The sequence below is a fragment of the Strigops habroptila genome, chromosome 3 (genome assembly GCF_004027225.2).
Source record: "Strigops habroptila isolate Jane chromosome 3, bStrHab1.2.pri, whole genome shotgun sequence".
Taxonomy (NCBI): domain Eukaryota; kingdom Metazoa; phylum Chordata; class Aves; order Psittaciformes; family Psittacidae; genus Strigops; species Strigops habroptila.
Genome location: NC_044279.2, coordinates 70,491,701 through 70,511,441, shown reverse-complemented (window position 1 = coordinate 70,511,441; position 19,741 = coordinate 70,491,701). Strand labels below are relative to the sequence as shown.

General features: G+C 40.4%; 1 protein-coding gene across 3 annotated transcripts in view; it reads left to right on the top strand.

The window, feature by feature from the left end:
- KIAA1549 (KIAA1549 ortholog) overlaps positions 1-19,741 on the top strand; it is a 152,667-nt gene that overhangs the window by 67,927 nt on the left and 64,999 nt on the right. For all 3 annotated transcript variants that reach the window (XM_030478697.1, XM_030478695.1, XM_030478696.1), the window contains exons 2-6: positions 2,190-4,931; positions 6,423-6,511; positions 12,511-12,688; positions 13,100-13,227; positions 14,637-14,820. In XM_030478697.1, the coding sequence (XP_030334557.1) occupies positions 2,190-4,931; positions 6,423-6,511; positions 12,511-12,688; positions 13,100-13,227; positions 14,637-14,820 (3,321 nt within the window). The remainder of the gene's footprint in view (positions 1-2,189; positions 4,932-6,422; positions 6,512-12,510; positions 12,689-13,099; positions 13,228-14,636; positions 14,821-19,741) is intronic.

Here is a 19,741-nt window from a genome sequence, read left to right as displayed (position 1 = left end):
TAACCTAGAGAATCACAGTGTTCATATTTGATTAGCTGTGATTAGTGGTACAGTGATATTAGCTCTGCATTAATTCTTGTAATTGTGCTTTTCAGCTTCAAAATTTATCAAGTTGATATTTCAGCTCTAGAAACGTTGTGTCAAAGAATTCAACAAACAGACCAGGGAGAAGGGGATGAATACAGCAGTTTATCACCTGTGGAAAGTGTTGTTAGACTGACAACAGTGTGTAACAGATAGGTGAGCTATTCCTGCAAGACCTACCATGGGTTATTGACTTCAAGGCATTCTCTAAAGGGTCACAAATGTAGTTACAGTTGAGCAGTGTGCTGTATCACCATCTGGCACTTTATACTGTGTATGCTCGTTTTTATTTTAAACTGATCCCTGGTGGTTTAACTGGACAGGATTCCCACCCCCCCATTCCTCCCAGCCTTTTTAGTGTGCATTGCAAGTAGGTTCCAGGAGTACTGTGTGGATACTTCCATGTGAAAACAGGGTGATCGGGTGGGATAGATAATTTCAGGATGAAGCCTTTGTGTGTATCCTTGAAAAATATCCTGAGGCAATTTTCTAATATTCCCTTAATATTCAGCTCTGAAGGTTATTAATTCAGTCTTGACATTTCAGAAAAGTACTCAAACAATAATCAACCTTTTCTTTGCAAAATGCGTCCACGTTTGGAAAAGCTTGTATACAGAACTTCTCTGTAACCCAAGAACACTTTTGTGAGAGAGGAGTAATTAGAATCATAGTCACAGAATGGTTTGGGTTGGAAGGGGCCTTAAAGCTCATCCAGTTCCAACCCCCTGCCATGGGCAGGGACACCTTCAACTAGACGAGGTTGCTCCAAGCCCCGTCCAGCCTGGCCTTGAACACTGCCAGGGATGGGGCAGCCACAGCTCCTCTGGGCAACTGTTCCAGTGTCTCACCACCCTCAAAGGGAAGAACATCTTCCTGATGTCTAATCTAGATCTCTCCTCTTTCAGTTTAAAGCCATTCCCCCTTGTCCTGTCACTACCTGCCCTTGTAAAAAGTCCCTCTTCAGCTTTCTTGTAGGCCCCTTTTAGGTACTAGAAGGCTGCTCTAAGGTCTCCACTGATCCTTCTCTTCTCCAGGCTGAACAAGAGCAACTCTCTCAGCCTGTGTCCATAGGAGGGGTGCTCCAGCCCTCTGAGCATCTCTTTGGTCTCCTCTGGACTTGCTTGAGCAGGTCCACATCCTTCTTGTGTTGGGAGTCCCAGAGCTGAACACAGGACTGAAGGTGGGGTCTCATGAGAGGGGAGTAAGAGGGGACTTGAATTATAGTCAAGTTATGCAAATTATATTCATATATGATTTTTGCACATATTTTCTTAAAATATCTGCTGAATTCTTAGCTTTTTCTCCTTCATGTTTGAACTCAGCTATTACTACTTGGATTCTGCAAACTGGAGCAGTGAATGTTTTAGTACAGGTGGCCCATGAATAGGGTACTCCCACAGCAGGTTGTGAATAAAGATGGCAATTACGTACAGAAGCAATTTGTCACTGACTGCTAAAAGACCAGCAGTTAAATGAATGGCTGGCAATACAAGCGTAACTACTGGACATGTTACTTAGGAAATTCTCATAGTTGATATCAGGTCCGCATTTGCCTTACGTAAAGTTAACTCCTCTTCATCTCTCACATGTCACTCATTTCTGACACGAGAAGGAGGATGTGGTCGTTGAAACAGAACAGATCTGCTAGTGAGCTTAGTATTAAGAAGTAATAAAACAGGGGAAATGAAGTGATGCTAAAGGAAAGCAGAAGGCTTAAAGTTAGGCAAATTTTTTTCCTGCATTTTTCCTTGTTACCCTTCTTGTTTACTTTGTGACACCATTAGCTGCCATGAACTGTAGCCTCACATAGGGAGCTACTTTCTGTCCTGTGGGGCTCACTGAAGTGCTGCTGTAGAGAGATGAGTAGGTGCAGAGTGAGAGGAGCTTGTGTTGTCCTGCTCATTTCCAGGGAATGGAGTTTCACAGGGAATCTTACTGTTTGTGCTGACCTCAAGCAGGTGTTTCTTTTACTGAGAAGTTTTGCCATAGCCTTCAAATTCTGGGCAGTTGTCTCCAGAAATATTGTATGAGAGGTTTGCTCATTGTAATCTTTCTACTTGTGCTAATTTGGTGTTTTTTATTTTCCTCTTTCCCTCTTCATTTAGATGAGAGATCCTTGGAGCAGCAAAATTTTTCCTTTTTCTCGGTGGACTCAAAGATGCACGAAAGCATATCAGGCAGCAGGACACAAATGGCCTTAGCAAAAAGTACTTTGGAGTCCCAAGAAAGTAATTTCCTTCAAACGGTTTTATCATCAGTTACCACTCCCTTTGATGTGACTTTATTTAACCAAGAAGAAATGGTCACGATGTCAGAAGGGAGAAGTATGCCGTTGGTAGATGGCTCTGTAACAAGCAATGAGGCTTTCTTAAGTGACGATGAATTTATTAGTTCACTTCCAAAGGCACAGTGGACTCCTCCACTGAAGTCTTTTGTAGTTTTAACAGATGATCACTCAGTTAACATGGTAGAGCCACCAAGAGAAATGTTAGAAACTGTTTTGCTAACACCTTCATTATCTGTCCTTTTTTCACCATATGACATCTCAAAAACAGCACAGCAGAAGACTCCGTTGGGCACTGTCCCTGAACGCAGTAATGCTCCTACTGAATCGAAGCCTTTTGTACCAGATAGTGAAATGCTAACACCAAGCAGAGACTTGCAGTTATATCCTCCAAATACAGCTATTTATTTCACTTCCATTCTTTCAGAGGCAGGAGTTGCAGTGCAGGAAAACATAAATGCAAGTTTAACAGCTTTGCCTTTTAGGGCTGCTTCAGAAGGGTCATCTTTTCCTCTCAAGCTGCTGGATGAAACTAGCCTGGTGACCCCAGGTGCCACAGCACAAAGTGCAGACCCGTATGGTGATGTTTATGCTGATGTGAGTAGCAGGGCAGCAGAAACTCTCAGCCTAAGGACCTACCCCTCTCCAAGCATTCCCTGGGCCACGTTGGCTTCAGCAGCCAGTGCTGAGCCTGTTTTGTTTCCTATTAGTCTTCCACTTGCGTCTTTCCTGCTTCACTCAGCTGCCATTTCCATGGACTCTAATAGTGTTCTTAATGCCAGCCTGTTTACATATGAATCCTCCAGTACAGCACCAAATTTGCCTGCCGGTTCAGAAATACCAAGTCAATCAGAGCTTGCCGGTGAGCTCATGAGTCCAGTGCCTTTCACAAGATCATACAGTTCTTGTCTGTATTGTGACTCAGTTTCACTTCTGCCCGAAGCAGGCTTTTCTCCAGAACAGGATGTGGGCTCAGGTGATTATGTTGAAACTTTGTCCATCAAAGCCTCTGAAGTACAAGGCATAACTCCATTTACAACTATAATTACTGACGGGTATGAATTAGAGGAGCCTACGCCTGAGACTTTTGATACTTCTTTTCCATCAAGACCAGTTGTTTCATTTTCTTCAAGATTTGCAGAAATTCATGATTCAAGCATATTTTTATTAAGCACCGTGGACACTATCCTTAACACTAGAACACCTATAACAATTTCTCCTTCTTACCATCAGCTTGCTGAAGGAACATCACTGAGCATCTCTGTTACCCAGTTTTCCCTCCCTGTTCTGGAAACAATTTCATTGACACCAAGCACTCACATAGAACTTCCTGGTGCCACCACCATTCTGTTTGACTCTACCTTCATTCAGAGTGAGCTGGTAGCATCGTTTGCAGTCAGTTATACAACTTTGTTGGAGTTGCCGGAATTAATACCATCAGCATCTGTGGTTTTGCTTGACAAGACATCGACAAGGGAGGAACCATCTTTAAATATTTTGGATTTCTCATCCAGTCTTTTATCAACACCATTTCTTATTGAACCTAGCTACGTGTCTCTATCATCGGCCATGGTGAATTCTTACTCTGTTACGGAAAGTGATTTATCAGTACTCTTACCTCAGACCTCGTTGATTGGAACATCAGTATTTTCTGAGGATGTTTCCAGCTGGGACTTCACTACCGCTGTCAGCTCTGCCACTGATACTGAGGTTTCTCAGTTCCCTCTCAGCCAAACATCATACTTGTATTCAAATGCATCCTCTGTTCCAGGTGCACATATTCCTGAAATAACACCGTCATCAGATTTTCACTTTGAGTCGTCTGTGTTTCTGGAAGCACGCTCAGTATTGCCAGCGGGCTCTGAAGTTGTGTTTACCTCAGCTGTTACAGGAGCTACCTCTCAGCTGGAGCCTTCACTCTCCACATCTCACTCCGTGGTTCCTACCCTGGTGCTGCCTGCTTCCAACACCCAGTCTCTTACCAGTAGCATCTTGCTCAATGAAACAAATCTGATCTCTTTGTTTACTACCTTTCCAGCAACTCCTGTCTTAAGTGTATCTTCATCTCTGCTCTCAACTGCTCTGGCTTCTGATGAGGATATTGGTGCTACAGTTAGCCCCACGCTGCTTTTAACATCTCGCAGCGAGGGCAGTGCCCACACAACCCTTCCTCCTGCAGACCTTGACAACCTGACGTCAGGGGCCGATACCATCAGTGTGATGCCCTTTCCTACAGCATCTCTGTCAGTGACCACATCGTTTGCTCCCACCCAGTTTCCTCCAACTTCTAGCCCTGCCACTGAATATGAAGTTCCAGCAGGAAGCACTGTAACTTCTGGCACTGATGCATCGGCTGCTTCCACCACTGTCCCCACAACCACAGCCACCAGTGCTACGGGCAGCCACAGCACGACCGCTGCTGACAGCCTGCCGACATTCTCCTCCACCCCTCTGGTGACTACTACTCCATCTGAACCTGTGGTTGTAACCTCTGCAGTGAGCACTACCAGGCAACCCTATGTCTGCGACATCACGGTTCCTGATGCTTACTTAGTTACTGCAGGTAAGATACTCCTAATGTTTCTGTTTTGTTTTTTCAGAAGCCAGGGACCCCGGTTAAACTGTAGATATTGAATTAACTAAGAGAATCTTTCAAAGAAATATGGTGTAAATTTAGACAAACAGCTGTAAAAGTGGTAATTTATCATTTACTCTTGAAAAATAATAGAATTCATTTGAGCAAAGTCCGTTGTGATAGTGAGTTACATACACATTACACTGCGCAGAGAATGAAATTGTCTTCTAAAATTGCTGGTGCGTATATGCAAGCATGCTGAATTAGAGGCTGCTTTATCATTTCATGGGTTATAAATGAATATTACTGTCATGGTGATGTTTTGCCAAACTGTTAAATGTTCTGACTGAGTAAGTTTCTCCTTTCAGTTGTTGCTGCTGTTTGTAAAAAAAACCTGCATGTGAGGTAATGTTGTAATATGAAAGAGGAGAGTTGGTTTAAAAAATGTTTGGGGTTCGTAACCATTTTTATAATTTTACCCTACTAGCTTATATTTATATTTCCCCTCCTTCTCCTGTACTTATTTCAGTTGATTTGGTGTGTTTGTAACCAGAAAAAGTGACATTAGCATGTTTCAAAACTAATTGTCTTGGCATCTGTGTTTGCTTTTTTGGTGTTTTCCTACCTCTTCCTAACTTGTTAACAAAACAATACCAGCAAGCTAATCCAGGGCAGCTGCAGAAGTGCTGCATGTTCTGTGATAAACAACACCGCATTTTGCCTTTAAGATTTACTTGTAATATGTAAATCAGAATGAGCATAATTTCATCTTCCAGATATGAAGGTGAGCTGGCTGTGCTGGTGATGAGAAAGTTGATGGGTTTTTAACCTGTAATTTGAGTAGTTTTGTAGGCAAGTTACTGACGGAAAGTAAATGCAGGATGACAACAGCTTTCAGTTGTTTCTTGACCATAGCCACAATCTCAAGTGTGACTGTGACAGACATGATGTCCATAGGGATGTGAGGTTTTTAAAGTGATTTCTTACTCGGTGGATATCCTTTTCAGTAATTAATGTCACGCTTGTTTACTTTTTATTTAAGAGAAAAGTAGATGCATATTTTCTGTGGCTTTTTTCTGACCTCATCTGCATTCCATGCATTGCCTACAAAACTTTAACTGTGTTATGACAGCGGGCTTGTTATGCACAGGTCAGACTCAGTGTGCTGCAGCTTTCAGATCCAACTTGAATGCCTCAGTGGCCATTTAAAAGATTCTTTTACTAGAGTGCTAAAGACACTAGATATGGAAAAACAAAATAAGAGAGAAGATAAACCTGGAGTTCCTTAAACTGTATGTGCAGTCACTTTTTAGGATACAGCCACACCTTTACCTTTTTCCTTGTCTGTTGTCTTAGCGGTTTGATGCGGTTGATCTCATTGCCTGCTTTTTCATGCATTGCACAATTGAAAATGCAGCTTTGAACCAAAGCCCAAGAGTTGAAGCTAAAACGTATTTACTGACTGACATTAATTTCCAGTGCTGGCACGAAGAGCTGTTCTACAAAATGTCAGTGAATCCATCAAAGAAGTGCTCAGAGTTCAGTTCAGGCGATCAGTAGAGCTAGAGGTAAGTGGCATGAGTGTGTGCAAGTACTGTTTGATCAATATAATGCAATAGTGGCTTTAATTCACAGGCTAAAATGGTGATTTAAAAACAACCCATAGGGTACAACATTAGAGAAGGATTTATTCTAACTTAAATGTTAGTCACGTTTTGGGTTTTGTTTCGGGTTTTTTGTTTGTTTTTTTAACGTGAATATGACATGAGTTTTTTTGCTTTTAGATTGTCGTCATTTTCTAGGACAGATCTTTCTTGGTTTTGCCAGAGGTGAGCAAGCAGTGCGCAGCCTCTACTGCTCACCTCCTTTGCCTGCTGAATTGAAACTGAGCTGAAAAGCTTTTACCCTTTGAAATACCTGTTAAAAAGTGATTTTTCTGCTAGCTGATTATATAGTTGGCACCTTAAACAAAACAAAACCTGCACAGCCTGTGCTGTTTTATGTTGTGAGGACATCAACACTTGCAGGGGAAGTGATGGAATCCCAAATGCGAGATTTAGCGGATGAAAAAGGCAGGGGAGAAAAATCAGGTGTACAATGGTAAAATGTTATTTTTAAGCCTTCAAATAGGTGTGACTCCTGTTCTTCTCCCCCTCACAGGGCTAAGAATTGCTGTGCTCTTGGCTTTTTTTGGAAGCTTCCTCTGCTTTGATGTTCAAGGAATCATCTTTGAACAATATTTTTGTTGTTTTCACAAAGTGAGTGTCTGGTTGAGGTGAGGCAGAGGTGTACTAATCATAGAATCAACTAGGTTGGAAAAGACCTTTAAAATCATCAAGTCCCAGGACTGCCAGTCCATCACTTGTCTCAAACCCTCTTACTGAGAGGAAAAGATTGTAGAGGTAGTTTGGGTGTACCTTTGTTGTGTAATCAGATACTTCAACACTGGGGACAAAATGAAATGTTTTAATGGAATTACTGGTATGGTTGCAGGTTCAGCTGCACTTGCAATTTTTCATGTCTGCATTTACACAGTTGTGATAGGCGAGCACCCCATTATCTTACTTTTTTGAGTCTATGATCTCATTTTCTTTATGAAGTTAACTCAAGTAGCAGTTTGAATGTTGAACGTAACTTGAGTTTCTCCATGCACAGAATCCTTGGTGCCTTTAACTTCTGCTTGCTGATCTGTGTGGGGAAACAGTGTTTTGACAGCTCCTGCCATAATCACTGCACTCAGTAATTAAATAGCTCCTGTCTGATGTTTGAGAATATACCTTTGTAATACTCAGTTAAGATAGGAGTGTTAGGAATTTCTGCCAAACTTCAGCCACAGTGAGCTACCACTGTAAGTTATGTGTAGTTTAGGTCCTTTTAGCAATACCTACCCAAAGCTTTTTAGTTGTTTTGGTTGTTGGTGGTTGTTTTTTTTGGGGGAGGGGAGGGGGAAGGAGGTCTTTTTTAAAAGAAGAGATTTTTCTTCTAGTTTGAGAATTCTACCTTTGGATTGTGCAGACTGGCGTAGTCAAGTAGAAGTCAAAAGTTCATGATGGTAGAACTATGCTAATTTTCAGTGACCTTATACGCTTCAGTAATATGGAAGCGCTTACCTTCCTAATACTAACAGCAGTAAGACAAAATGTATTGCTAAATATTTGAAGATTGATTGGAGCAAACATTTGATATCTTGCTTCTTGATGTTTTTGTCCTTTAAATTCCTTCCTTTCATGCCCACTATTGCCTTGTGAAGCTCTCAATAGGATGTTCTGGCCCTAGGGCTTCTCAGAAGCAACTGTTTTTATAAATAATGCAGTTAGCCTAGCTTCATTCTTTGGAGTTTCTCTTTTATCAAAAGGAGAAAGCATCTCTGGAGTCATTTATGCTTATTTTATGCTAGAATGCTGCTATCGTATCTGTTCTTTGTGATGCCCTGGGTATGGGTTTTGCACTAAAAATAATCACTAGCAAATGTCTTTACCTCTAACAGTGGAGTATTAACAAAACTCTTATTTAAAAAAAAAAGCTGTCTGTAGTATCAGTATGTTGAGTGGTGATGTAATGTAGAATTTGTCTGTATTGCTAAACTTAATTAATCAAACAGATCTGACTTTTGTTAGTCGAGAGTACCCAGGAAGCCTGTGTATATTTGCAAGTTATGGTAAAGCAATGCACTTCTCTAAGCTGCTTTTTAATTGTGTCTCCTGTTACAGCTCACAGATGTTGTTCCCTGGCTGTGATGTAATGCACAGTAAATCAGGAGACAGTCTTGTTAAATTTAACTTTGTAGTAATGTATGCTTTAAAATTAAATCCATGGCAACAATGGATATAACTGCAGCTCACTTTAAGTTCAAAACAAGTTTAACACTGACTGGAGGATTTTTTTTTTCCCCCCAGCTTTTTCACTTGAAACTTTGGTGTCTGCTTATTTATTGTTTCGAACATTCTGAGTTGTTCAAGTGGAAAAAAAAAAAAAAAAAAAAAAAAGGCTTGAATCCTGCCTGATGAAAAAAAATGTTTTGTCATTTTTTTCCTAGCAAAAGTCCTTGCAACAAAGTGAGAATAACCAAAAATTCTAAAGCTCTTCCCACTTGGTTTCAGTGTATAGCATCTGCAAAAGAGTAAGACTCTATTGTTTGAATAAGAGTAACTTTTGTCAACTTTCTCTAATGTAAGCCTTATGACACTTGGTTAAGATCTGTTATACAATGTTCCCTTGACTAAGATTCGTTGCACTGGGGTGTGAAATAAAATAGTGTTGGCAGTTAACTCGCTGCCAGGACCCCTGGTGCCATTAAGTTCATGCCAACAGGAAAAAGCTTTTTGCCAGCCTCATTTGTGCTTGGAAATTTTATCATGCAGCATAAAGTATAACTCAGACACTTTGTTTGCTGTATTTAATGTGCTTAGTGTTTGGGGCCTGTCCTTAACCTGTTGGTTTCTGTAATCCAAAATTAGATGAGACCCTTTGTGGCACGGTTTAGTGATGGACTTGGCAGTCCTGGGACTTGGTGGTCTTAAAGGTCTTTTCCAACGTAGTTGATTCTATGATTAGTACACCTCTGCCTTCAACGTAAGGAGCTCAGTTCATTGTTGAGCAGTTAAATACTTCTTTCATAGATGCTGCCTTGTGGACTTGCTCTGGCTTCATTGCCTCTCACTGCTGTGAAATTCTGTCTGGTATCATTTAGGTGTTTAAAAACAATGAGAGAATTGTTGCCTTAGGATCCGAAAGTGCACAGAAGCAGAAGCTTTGTTTCATTTTTAAGACCTGTGAGCCTTTGTAGCCCATCTTTGGGATGTTAAATGCTCTCTGCAGGCTCTTTAAAGGATGCTTAATAAGGTGGTGGTGAGGAAATCAGTTGTTTATGCTTTCTGCCAGGTGTTTACACTGCATAATGCAGTGGAGTGTAAGCATGGATTAGACTGTAGCAAAGGTGCATCTAATCTATTAGTGGACAATAATCAGTAGCAAATGCTTAGGGAATATCATAAGGGACAGAGTAAGCATACACGAATGTTTTCTCTGAATACTCTTCTAGCCTCTAGTAACTCAAGGCTTGAAAATTTTCTGCACTAGAAGCACTCTCTCGTGGGGGTAGGTTTGAATGAGGAAGGTTGTGTCCTGGAAACAGGAGTTGGATTAGCCATCACACTCTGGGGAAGGGATAGCTCAACCTGAGGTGGTGTAAGAGTCTCTGTTCCTACTGAAGGTTTCTGCTTTTGCTACGGGAATGGCTCCAAAGTGCACATGGAGTTTTGTGTTCTTCTCCAGCTTTCTGGCCCAGAATGTTAAGATAAGAAATTTGTACTTATTTAATATAAGAAATTTGTGCTTGTTTATTTTAATGGATGGTTAGCTAATTTGTTGGCATCTAACTGTCCTGGCAGTAGAGGTGAAACCTCCAAGAGAGGGTTGGATGGATGGCTGGGTTTGTGAACCATTAGACCTGTGCCAAGAGGAGCTATTCTCATTCATGAATCAAGTGTCATGGGCTATGCTCATCTATCCTAGATAGCTTTGCAAACTTCTCTGTGAATTAGCTTGTAAACAGCATCATGCTGGCATGGCTGGCAGCATTATTTCTGTCATGTGAATTAGGTTGTAGAGAGTTAACTCTAGACAACCCTGCAGTATCTCAAGCAGAAGTAGCTATTGTTTTTACCTGTAGTGGTTCAGATCTACCTACCTCAGAATTACACTTTCAAGGTGTGGGGTTTTTTTTCATTTCCATTCTTCTGGAGCTGCTATCTTTTATCTGCTGCAGTCAAGGACAAAAGGGAAACAGTGTTAGCTGTGAAGATGAAAAAGTTAATGCAAAATTCCGCGGGGTGCTTGGGGTAGACTGCTTTCATTGTATCTATGCTGCACTTGCAACAGGTCAGAGACTGAGACAGCTGAGTTAGTTATCAGAGGTTTGCTTTCCTGTCTGAAATACCTAACTCTAGTGCATGAGTACATGCTGGCTACACTAGGCCTCTCTTCCTCAGCATATATTGCTTTAGAAATCACCAGCAAATTGTCACCGAGATTTGTAATTCTAATTCCTCTTTTTCTTGCCTTTTAAGTCATCTCCTTTGCAGTAATAGGCAACTTTCCTTTGGCATGTCTTACCCATTATAACTGCTATTCCCATTTGACAAACTGAAGCTGCAGAGATCATTTCATCCTGAGATAAAAGGATAAAATTTCAGATAAGAGGAATTGAAAAGAGCTGTGCATATTATTCATATCAAACAAATTTGAGTTCTATGGGTCTAAATCCATTTAGATTAAAAGCTGGATGTTGCATATATTTGTGGACTAAGAAGGAAGAAATGAATAATGAGCAGCATAGATTATTTCTTATTTCCTTCTGCTGCTGAGGTAGTTTCTTCTGGTGAAGATGATCTCTTTGAAATGCATGGTTTTTAGGGAACAAAAAAGAAGCTGCTTGCTGTCTCATCTAAACAGCAACTGCCATCACTTTACAGTGCAGCAGAAATACCAGTAAGGAACATGTGGTTAACAAGTAGTACTGTGCTTTTCTGTAAGGCTGATCCTCAAGTTGAGGATATCTAACAAACCCTTCACCAGCACAAAGCCTGCAAGGTGCTAGCATCTCTTCATCTGGGAGGTGCACATTTACCAGAACATATAGGTCTCTGGTTTAGGTGATTTATTTATTTGAGAGGCTATCATGTTAGACATCTCAAAATGTTTTAGTGTGACTGTCTTAGGCAAATAAAGCAAACTGGGGAGTAAACCAAAGAGGAAAAAAATACTGCTGGGGAAACAGGTGTCCTTAATATTGAGAAAGTTTCTCTGAAGGAGAGAAGACACTGCAATACAATTCAATAAATAAAAGCCTTCAATTTTTTCTTACTTAGGCGACAGAGAAATAGTGGATGAGAGTGTTGCATGAAAACATTCACAAGGGTTTATATTTAAATTACAATCTCATTTCTTCTATATGATGACTAAGGCTCCTCAGGGTTTTTAAGATGACTCAAAGTCAGGAGATGAATTGGAAGAGGAGAATCGTAATTGTGGTAACTACACTGAAATAAGCAGATAGAAGTGTTCTGTGGAAGAAAACGTTCTTGAGTGTGAAAATTATATCCATAAAACACCGGTTATGTGTGCTTTGCTCCTTGCATGTCACATGTGAATGGTACAGGATGTATTTGCTATGCAGTATGCGACTGGAATGCAGACTCTATGCAAGCAGTTCAGTAAGTAAATAGCAATATTGTATGGGAACTCTTACGTAGTCCAGGGGAATGCCAGTGAGGGGGAGTGCTACTATGCCAGGATGTGATAAATCAAGAGGTGTTGAGATTGGTGTGTTGTACTGAAGAGATTCTAGTAGGTGCAGCTAGCACGGGGGAGTTGCCTTTCTGATGCACTGGAGCAGAGACTGCAAGGCACAGCACTATCAGAGTGTTTGTGCTTTTGCTCTTTCTTTGAAAAATTGCATTTTCGTACTTCTTAATGATGTGACTTTGAAATGCTTGAGACTATGTAGGTTTAAAGTGTTGCTAAATTTCACATTGAAGATTTTTTTAAATTTTTTTTTCTTTTGTAGGTTTATAAAATTTCCCCCAAATTTGCTTTTCTGGTGACATCAGGTCCTTTTGTTTACACGGCAGTAGCTGTCATAAATGTGCTTGTGAACAGCAGTCTTCTTCGTGGTGAGGCCCCCATGATCCTCTCATTGCATCCTTCTTTCACTGTGCCAGATAACAGATTCCAAGTTCAGACAGGTGAGTTCTTATCGACATGAAGAGGAGGAGAAGTAATTTTGTATTGATTCACACTTTTTCACTTGTTACTAAGTATGCAAGGTTGAGTCAAAACCTGTGTTCTACTGCTGTGAATCTTAACTACTTCATAATGCTTGAGTCAAGTTTCAAATTATGTTTATGTTAAATGCTACAATAGGTATTTTGTCACTAATGTTTTTCAGTAATCGAATTACTGCTGCAATAGATATTAATGAGTAGAGAATTTATTGCACTAGCACAAAATGTTTCTAGTGTATTTTTACTCAGTGTTTTACTGAATGTGTGCTGAATTCCATAAAAAACTGATAGCCCCATGGATTCTCTTGCTTATTTCGTTCTCTCTCATGGAAGTACTTGTCTATAGGAATAACCTGTACCCTTTGCCTTCAGTGCTTCAGTTTGTACCTCGGAACGTGGATGTTGGGTTCTGCAATTTTAGCCAGCGCATTGAGAAAGGGCTGAAGATGGCATTCATGGAGGTGAGCAAACACCAGGAGTTCTACAACTTCACTGTGCAGGTAAGAAGATTAGCATGGTTTGTGTCTGTCTCTTCTTTCTCCTCACCTTTGGTTGTCCTGCGTTTCATCCAGCCAGTAAAATGAGTTAGGTGTTCACTGGCTACCAGTTGCCATCTAGATCATGTAGATCTATGAAGCTTTGTTATGAAGTCAGGGGGTTTTTTCCCCTACAGAATTATATGGCAGACATTCCTTTGGTTTCAAGCTTTTTGAAAAACTTATAAATCATCATCTTGTATATCCAAAAGCATTATTGAATATAATAGGATTTATAGTTTTTCATGAAAAGGCTGCTTCAACTCTATCAAAGTAATTTCTATCCTGTTTTACTATTGCAGAGTTAGGGTATGGTTAGAATGTTTTTATTGGAAGACAACTTTCAGGTCTCATTGCTGCTCAGGGGATTGTATTAGGGAATACAGGAGTTACCTGCATTCTGCCATTATGTGAGCAAACATGCTAGTTGCTTCTGAGGTCTAGAAATACTTACAGCAATATATGTCTGTGGCAGCTGCTACTGGAACTACACGTGAAAATACACAGTTTATGTGCTGGGCACTGAGTCACATAGCAGAACTTAAAACTCCCTGGAAAGTTGGTAATTCAGCTTAATGACACCAACTCCCTCTTCTGGCTGAATTCTTGAATTTAATCTGGATTTGTAGTAATACCAAAATTGGAAAAAATTTTATTGTATTATTTAACTGGCACCATAAATGCCCATCTGTGGTGCCCTAAAAATCATATGAGGAAAAATAGCATAAACTTTACAGTATCTAAAGTACTAACTATATAATACCTATAGTAAAGTCCTCAGAACTGAACAACTTAATGACACAATGTGACTGGGTAGACTGAAGACAGAGCATGAAAAAAAATTTCTTGGACTATCCATTTAGCAAACTTTTAAATACTACTTCACTGTCTGGAAAAGGCTTGTCTAGATGAACACCCTGGTTTTGGTGCAAAAATCAGGCTTCTAACCAGCGTTAGGATCTGAGCATGCACAGTGCAGGAGGTTTTGACCAAGAGAACATCCTTTCAGAATGTTTCTTTACCATGGTCTCTTCTTGTCTGTTCCACGCAGTTTAGTATTTTTTTATTAGTAGACTTATTTTGCTAACTCTTTCTCTAGGTGGGGGGTTTTTTCATCATTTTCTGGACTGTATCTTTCAGATCATTCTGGATTATGATTGACCTTAAAGAATAATGCTTAGAAGAGGATTTCACGTGTAACTTTGCTTCATCTGAGACTCAGCAAGCTGAATCAATCTGGAACAGATGTTCCTCTGTTTCGATGTGAATTGTCCCCCTTTCCTATTGGGGGAAAAAAAATAAATCTGTGAGGGAAGGACTGGAAATGCTAGTGATTTGATTTTGCTGACCCTGCTTCAATCTTGTTTTTTCAGATATTGAATATAACTCTGAGCAGGCCTGGGGCAGCATTTCGGCAAGGCCCCGTGAGCATTGTTTTTGCCATCCGAGATAGGTATGGTTTTCTAAATGGGTCTGAAGTCAGTGAGCAGCTAAGAAACTTGTCTGTGGTGGAATTCAGCTTCTATCTGGGCTTTCCTGTGCAGCAAATCGCTGAACGTGAGTACTTGCTGTTTGCCAAGACTGCAAAAATACATTTTTTAGTGTTTTTTCCTCTCTACAATTTTAGAGTAATTTTGCGCATAAGTGATAATGCAGCTTCAAATACCTGACTCTTATCATAAATTCTGCAGAGCAAATCCATATCCTTCTCTGCTCACATACTGCATATCAGTGTCATAGCAGCTTGTTGGTTTTGTCATCATTCTTTCCTGTTGCTCTGGGCCAGTTGTACTTAACCTGACTTCATTAGTCCATTTGGTTTAGTCCAGATTAAAAAGAAGAAAAAAAAGTCACTTCAATCAATATTGCTATGAAGGCCAATCCAAGGGGTATGTCTGTGGTTATGTCTACAGGGGCCTCATATTTGCCCTAATAGTCTAACTGGTTTATCTGTCAGCAGCAGTGCTTTTTCGAGTAGTCTAGTATCTTTTAAGGTGTTATCTTTTGAAGTTATCTCTCACTTCTTATGTACAACTTGAGTTGCAAATATTTTTTTCAAGTCCATGGCCATCCTGAGCTTAGATTAATGGGAGCTGCCTGCATAGCAGAATTTGTGTGACACTCAGCCCTGGCAGTTGAGGTTTGGTTAGATTTTTCAGAGACCTCAGTCTCACAGAATCATAGAATAGTTAGGGTTGGAAAGCACCTTAAGATCATCTAGTTCTAACTCCCTCATTAAGAAGTCGAGTTTCTAAACTCAACATTTATCCTTGTACACTAATTAATTGTTCATGACAGAAATAACTCATGAACATAAGCAAGATCATGAGAGTGCAGTGCTGGCCTTTCCCCCCCTCGGTGTTACTGTTAACTCAGTCCACTAATTCCCTGTTTCTTCTATCTCACTGTGCTTCCCAACGCAGATTTTTAATTTTCAGAGTTATTTCTGTGAGCTATATAGCTGTGTAACATCTGACCCAGTGGTTTTTGCTACACAGTTAAACATCCAGTGGAAAATAGGGCCTAATGGTAGCTGCTGTTCATTATACAGCTGTGTAGTAGTATGTCAATGAAGGTACCCTAAAGAGAGTGATTGTCAGCAGAAATTGTTCTCCATAGCATACAGAGTCACAGAATGCATCTTTAGCTCTATGTAAGATGATTGCACAGGATACTTTCCAATAACTAGAAGTAGCATAAGCTTGCTCATTTTTTTTGAAACTTTTTATTTTTCATCATTTCTGAACCCCCTGCTCCCATAATCAATTAAAAAATATTTCTACTCTCATTTGGTCTCACATAAACTGTATTTGTGCAGTGGTAGCTGTATTTAGTTGAGCCTGGACCAAAAGCCTTGAGAATCCCTGTCCGTAGATGGCTAGCATTTCTTTTTTTTTCCCTTGGGAAGCCACAGAACTTCTCAGGTTGTAGGCTGTGGTCTTTATCTCTCACTGAATTCAAATTAAATGTTGCCCTTGCCTTGATTGGTGGTCTTGGCAGTAATGGTTGGACTTGGTGATCTTACAGGTCTTTTCCAACCTAGTTAATTCTGTGATTCTGTGGTTGCTTGAAAGATATTTCTCTTTACTCTATCATCTCTTTTGCACCTTTGCCCTAGAGTTTATTTAACTTTTAGACTCTTGGGTAATATTTTTAGGGTTGTAGGGTTTGTGGTTTTTTTTTTCCTGTGATGTACACACATCTGTTCCTACAGGGTTTTTTTGTGCACATATTCTGGAGTGATATTTGTAGTGAATTTTAAGGTTGTCCCTTGTTGAGAATCTATCTTCTGGATTGTGCAGTGGAGCTACCATGCAATTAAGTGATAACAGAATTACTACTAAGGCTGGTGTATTCTGAAAGACAGGCTGGTCATAGGGGATAAGCATTCCTATTAAACATGCATGTACCCTGTTCTCCTTATTTCCCTTTCCTGATGGTACTTAGGAAATTTGAAGGTAATTTCTTCAGTGCTCACAGCAGGAGCTCTCCCTGTGTTATCTGCATGCTCATAGTGCCTGGCCAGTGGGGCTGATTCCAGGCCAGTGCCGGTGGAGCTCTGTGATAGCTCGCGTGTTAATGAGAAGGCTGTGCAAAGTAGAATGAGTGAAGAGGTCAGGCAGTGTCTTTGGAAAAAGAAGTCCCATTCGGATTTTTCCTCCTTTCCTGACTACCCTGAGGAGTTGCAGCGAAGTAAGGTAGATTTTGGCTGTTGTAGCCTGGCACGTTTATCCTCTGTTAGTACACTGGCATGTCTAAGCCTGGGGATAAGTTATAGAAATAACTTTGTTTCTGAAGCTTCAGGAATTGTTTCTTTATTCCTGATGGCGATTTTCAACAAGTACACCAACAGCATGGTAATTTCATTCCTGCAAATTCCAGCACAAGCATCCAGACTTCAAATACAGAATTATTTTTCCTCTCCTCAAATCCACCAAATCTCCCAAACAATACCAAACCTCAAATCCTCAAGCAGACCTTTGGTGTAGGAAGGCAGAGTTACTCATCAGTGGTGACTAAATCCATCATGATACACACTTCGTTCTATGAGGGTGGTGAGGCACTGGCACAGGTTGCCCAGAGAAGCTGTGGCTGCCCCATCCCTGCCAGTGTTCAAGGCCAGGCTGGACACAGGGGCTTGGAGCAACATATTCAAAACATTTAATGTCATATTAAAATAAATAAATATAATAAAATTAAAATAAATATACTAAATTTCAACTTAGTAATTGAGAATTTTTAGGAATGATGAGATCTTCCCAAAGTTTGCAGTGTAGTAAACATGAGGCTTTGGTGCCCAGGGAACACCTTGTCAGCATTTGGCTTGCTTGTTGCTAGAGGAACTCAAGCTTAAAGTAGATTGTGCCCACTGCAGGACAGCTCATTTTGATTTGAACTTGCCTAGTTTGGTCTCAATAGCGCTTCAGGGCGTTTGTAGTCACTATTTTGGAATACTAGACATGGCACCATTTGATAAGTGAGCAAAGTGGGAACACAGTTTCTCAGCTTGTTAGAGCTATGGGTCTGCCTGTCAGCAGCACAATAATGAATATATTTCATAGGCTTTTATAATTGAGGCAGCCACACTCAGTTATTTGTAGCTGTTTCTACAGTGTGTTTTTCACTGTTGATGTGACTATTTTGAGCCTAAGGATTTTAGATCTTCAGTATTCAGAGCCAGAAATCACATCCGAAGGCTCAGCAGTATTGGGCAGATCCTTCTTGATACATTATTCAGCAGCCTGTTGAGAATGACCAACAGCCAGATCCACTTGGGCAGGAAGATGCCTAATGATTTTGTTTTCTAAGCCCTGAACTGTGCATTCGTGCTCTCCCTTGGTCTGCAGAGCAGTTGTAGCAGGGAAGATGTGAAGATCTTCCTTAGATAGGTAGTCTCTTTGCTCTGTGCAAATTAATATGCAGCCCTCTGCTTGTCAGTGTGAATTTTTGGGGGGAATTTCGGATATTTGCATATTTACATGTAAACAATTCATGTATGTTACTGTTTATATGTAAATATGTAATGTTCCATGCTGTACTGCTCTATGCTGTTTGTGCCTTAGTTATCAGGCATGCTAACAGTTAATACTCTTGGTGGTGACTTTTTCTTTTTCCCCCTTGAGGGCTCTGTGTGTGATTTTGTAAGTTTTCTAGTCTGCATCTGAAGAAAGAGAAATGATATGTAGGTGAGCTGAGCTGTCAGGGGGTTGAAGGTGACTCATGCTAAGGAAAAGATACTTGTGTAATATCACTGTATCTCAACACTGTTAAGTGAGACCTATCCCAAGTATGAGCCTTGTTCAAAGAAATGTATTTGCTCCCTGCTTCTTGTTCACCTCACATTTCTTTCTACACACAGTCCTTACACAGGTTTTTTTTCTTTTTTCACATAGCTAGTATGTACTGTTTATACTTTTAACTGTGTGGGTTGTCCCTGTGCAGCACATCATTAACAACAGGAATTTTTTTATCAGCTTTTTTCTACTCATTTGGAGTCCAGGTCAGTAGTGAAAGTTGTTAGTTTGACAGAATGGGCTATTCTGTGCAGGAATAGGGTTGTTGGAGTAGCCAAGCCTGGAAACTTCCAGACTTTTTTTCGTTCCCCCACGGACTTCCAGGTAACTTCAGTACCATGCTTACTTTCAAATGTCCAGTTTACGCCTTCCTGCATGCTTATTTTGCGTTGTCCACATCTGTGTAAACTGGTTAGATGGTCATGAACTACATATCGGCAGAAAGAAAACCGAGTCTAATCACAGGTTTTGGGTGCTAGTCCATTAAAAACAATAGGAAAGAATGTATTTGGTATTTCTTTGTCTGGAAGATTTCTCTGAGGACAGGCAAAGACTAAACAAGGAATGTTGACCTTCACGAACTCACCCTGAATAAATCTCTTGGTTTTTGTTATGACTTTAAATAAGAGTGAATTGCCTTGAGCCTTGCTATTTTTTCAGTGCCATAAGTAGCACTTTGATGGGTGGCATCTATTTTAGATATCTTAGAGATGTTGCAAGGCCAATAGGATGATATAAAATCATATGAGATGGTCCAAAGACTGCAGAAATATTTGGCAATCTTTTTCTGAGTGGATTTTGGATGACTTTCAACAGATACAGTGCATTACTATTGCCCACACCCTGATATTTTCATGGAATCTTATTTTTCAGTTGATCCCTTCTCATTCCAGATATTGCATTCCCTCCATGCTTTCTATTACTGTTCCTCCATTTATCAGAAATGAGAATGATCAAGGTGGTGCCAGTTTTGTCCTGCATGGTCCCACACATCTCTGTATGAGGGAGTCAGAGACATCCTTGGAGCATCTGGCAAAGGCTGTGTTGTCCCAGTCAGACTGCTGTCAGGAGGTTTCTGGGTGACTAGGTGACCCTCTGTCTTTTCAGTCAGCATTGAATCAATGCTGTTACGCAGTGTGGTGCTTCAGGGCTGCATGTTAGCGTCTTCTAATGATGCTAGCATC